General features: G+C 43.7%; 1 protein-coding gene across 1 annotated transcript; it reads right to left on the bottom strand.

The window, feature by feature from the left end:
* Positions 1-636: 636 nt before the first annotated feature.
* Positions 637-1,581, bottom strand: LOC109247009 (olfactory receptor 10W1). The gene has a single exon (XM_019415357.2). The coding sequence runs from the start codon at positions 1,579-1,581 to the stop codon at positions 637-639; it is 945 nt and encodes a 314-aa protein (XP_019270902.2).
* Positions 1,582-3,454: the final 1,873 nt, after the last annotated feature.

The raw sequence follows: 3,454 nt of genomic DNA, 5'->3' as shown, positions 1-3,454 counted from the left end.
CCCTCTTGCTTCCAGTTGGGTTTGGCCAATGGGAGACAGGGCAAGCGTTGGGTTGGGAGGGTGCAAGCAGAGAGAGACGGGGCTATTTATCTCCCTGCTCTCTCCTTGCATGGCTGGAGTCCTGTCAGTTGTTGCCTTTCCCCCCCCTAAAGCCCTGAAGGTACAGTTTCTACCAAGTGTTTTCTCTCAATGAACCTAGTTCTTACTGGTCTCTGATAATATTGTACCACCTTATGTCTGTGAGGTCCAGGGGCGATCGTGGCTTCTTTCTATTGCTAGACTGGTGTGTGTTGCCACTCTTATTGGTTCCTTTACTTCGATATGTAATCTTTTTATTATTATTATTTTTTCAGTTAAAATCTATTGAATGAGCCCTCTCTTTCCAGCCGATAACCGAGAGGCAGTATTATACTTGTCACTTTCTGTTGTTATGCACATTTGTTAATTTCCTTTTAGAAGAGAATTAGTGAGTAAAATAGTAGACAAATTTTAGAGGTCTCTGGCACACATAGCTAAATAATATCCAGATAATTTATATCATTTTTTAAAGATGACTTATTAACTAGGATAAATTCCAGTTGCATGGAGATTGGCATGAGCTGGAACCAAATCCTTGCCTGAAGGTTGTACCCTCCCCTAGTTGCTCTGGGAGAGGCAATTCCTGGCAAGAACTCTCCCCAGGGTCCCCTTCATTTCATGGTTCCTCAGGGTGTAGATAAGTGGGTTGAGCAGTGGGGTTCCCAATGTGTACACCAGTGAAATGAACTGGTCTTGCTTGGGGTAGTAGCTGGAGTTGGGGCGCAGGTACATGAAGGCACAACAGCCATACTGCAGCAGGACCACGGAGAGGTGGGAGGAGCAGGTGGAGAAGGCCCGGTGGCGGCCAGCCGCCGAGTGGATCTTGAGCACAGCAGCCACAATGAAGGCGTAGGAGGTGGCGATGAAGAAGAAAGGCATGGCAATGGCCAATGTCGCCTCCACCAGCACTACCCGCTCATGGATGTGGCTGTTGGTGCAAACAAGACGCATCACCGGTGGCACATCACAAAAGAAGTGCTCGATAGTCCGCGCCCGGCAGAATGGCAGCGAGAAGATGAAGGCCACCAGTTGTATGGACAGGAACAAGCCAATGACCACAGAGGCCACGACCAAATGGACACAGAGAGTTAAAGTCACAGTGAGGGGGTACTGCAAGGGGGAGCAAATAGCAACATACCGGTCATAGGCCATGGCAGCCAAGAGGAAGCAGTCAGCGCTACCAAGCCCAATGAAGAAGATCATCTGAGTGGCACAGCCCAGGAGGGTGATGGTCTTCTCTGACTGGAGGACGTTGGTCAGGATGTGGGGCACCACCACAGCAGTGTAGCATAGTTCTATTCCCGAGAGGCTGCCCAGGAAGTAGTACATGGCTGTGTGCAGGCGTGCTTCCGTATGGATGGCCACCACAATGAAGACATTCCCACCGATGATCAAGATATAAACCAGGCTGACTCCAAGGAAGAACAAGACCCGGAGCTCTGGGGGAGACGGATAGGCCAGGAACACAAATTCCATCAACAGTGAGTGATTTCCCCAGGTCATTGAGCTAAGAGAGAGGATCTCTGCTGAGAGTTACAAAGCAGGAGGGAAAATAAGACCAATGATATATTTAGTTCACACTCTGAGCCGTGTTCTAATTTGATCAGGTCTGATGTTAGAAACTTCGAATTGAGACTAATTCTCTCTTTCCCTCTTCTTTTACCAAGTCTTTTCACATAAATATCTACAGCTCTATAACTTAATTTCTAAGTGCCAAGAGTTGGCCTGAATTGTATAAGATTTTTTTTTTTTTTAAGAAAAAGAGGCAGAGGAAGTTTGTGGCATTCTCAACAATTTTTAGGAGAAGGGGAATGCAAATTAATTCTCTCAGTAAATTCATAAGAAAGTATCAAGGAATTCTTGAAAGCAGGGGTCAGTCATTAAGATGAGGGTGGGAAGCTATTCATTCATTCACTCATTCATTCACATATTTATTTACACCCAGTGCCTCCTGAGGGATTGACTTGGGAATACATGGATGTAACACTGGAAATCCAATCATAAGATGGAAATTGAAGAAAGTAAACAATGCTCATGGAGAGCTCACACAGGTCTGAGATGGACAGGGTCAGGGATGAGCCTCCCTCCCGCTCCTGGTTTCTCAATTCATACCCAATCAAGAGAAGTGCAGGAATTGAAGGAAATGGAAATTTATCATAGGGCTCCTCCCAAGCAGACTCCGCGCCATCAGCACGAAGACCAATATGGGGCTCCATTCCACGAACCGTGAGATCTTGACCTGAGTCGAAATCAAGAGTCGGATGCTCAACAGACTAAGCCACCCAGGTGCTCCTCAACCTTCCCATTTTTGACATTAATTATTTATGATGAGCTTTGAAGAAAAATCGTAAGCCAGAAGCACCACACTAGTACAAATTGTCCACATAGACCCAGCTCTGTGTCACAAGCATAGGGAGAAATGTGACTAGACTGTCACAGATGTTCAGAGCACCTGGGGCACGAATGACTCTGTTGTTTTTCCAACAGCTGATGAGTAGTGTCCAGTTCCTATCAATTCTCTTTTCTTCTTCTGAACTTCGGTCATGCTCTGAATGATTTCTAATATTACCTGTCCTATTCAATATTTTATTAAAATATGAGGAGTAGGGGCAGTGCATCTGTGTGAAATCAGTTTTGAATTAAATGATGTGGTTTGAAAAATCTCACGTCCTGGCTCTGTGATGCTGGGCGATATATAATTTCTCTGAGTCTTAGTTTCTTTACTTGACAATGGGGATAATAATTATACTTAGTTCTGAGGGTTTTTGTTTGGATTAAAAGAGTTCATTATGTAAAGTATCTACCACAATGCATAGTTCATCACAAGAGCAGCTCGATAACAGATAACCATTATTATCCACAAGTTCAAGGGCAGACATCTGCCCTTATTTACATTTTCATCTCCCATATCACCAAGCCTAGTGTACAAATTATAGGCACTTGATAAATACGTGTTGTACGGATAAATATACTATGAAAAGTATGTCATTTATACTTTTGTTTTAACTTTCTCTTTCACTTTTAAGGTGATTTCATGATCAAATCATCCATTTAAGAGCCCGCACGGAAAACAACTTGGTAACCAACATTAGGGCTGCACTGTGGAAAATACCCTGTCACTAGGGAACATAACAAGTAGAAGGCTATGACAAACACATCTAGGGCTAGTTTCCCACTTATATTTGATAGAGGGCTTTGGAATCTGTGTGATAATGATGACTTTAGAGAATTTTATGATAGCAGAAGCACCACTTCTGTCATTTTAATAGTGCTGTCCAAGATCTATAATAAAATATTTATAAAAGAGTTATCTATAGGTCATTAATTCTTAGTGCTGGAGAGGACCTCAGAAATTACCTAGTTCCGTCCTCTGTCA

The sequence above is a fragment of the Panthera pardus genome, unplaced genomic scaffold (assembly GCF_024362965.1).
Source record: "Panthera pardus isolate Hobbes unplaced genomic scaffold, ASM2436296v1 HiC_scaffold_12, whole genome shotgun sequence".
NCBI lineage: Eukaryota > Metazoa > Chordata > Mammalia > Carnivora > Felidae > Panthera > Panthera pardus.
Note: the sequence above shows the minus strand (reverse complement) of the source record. Positions and strands in the feature narration are given on the sequence as shown.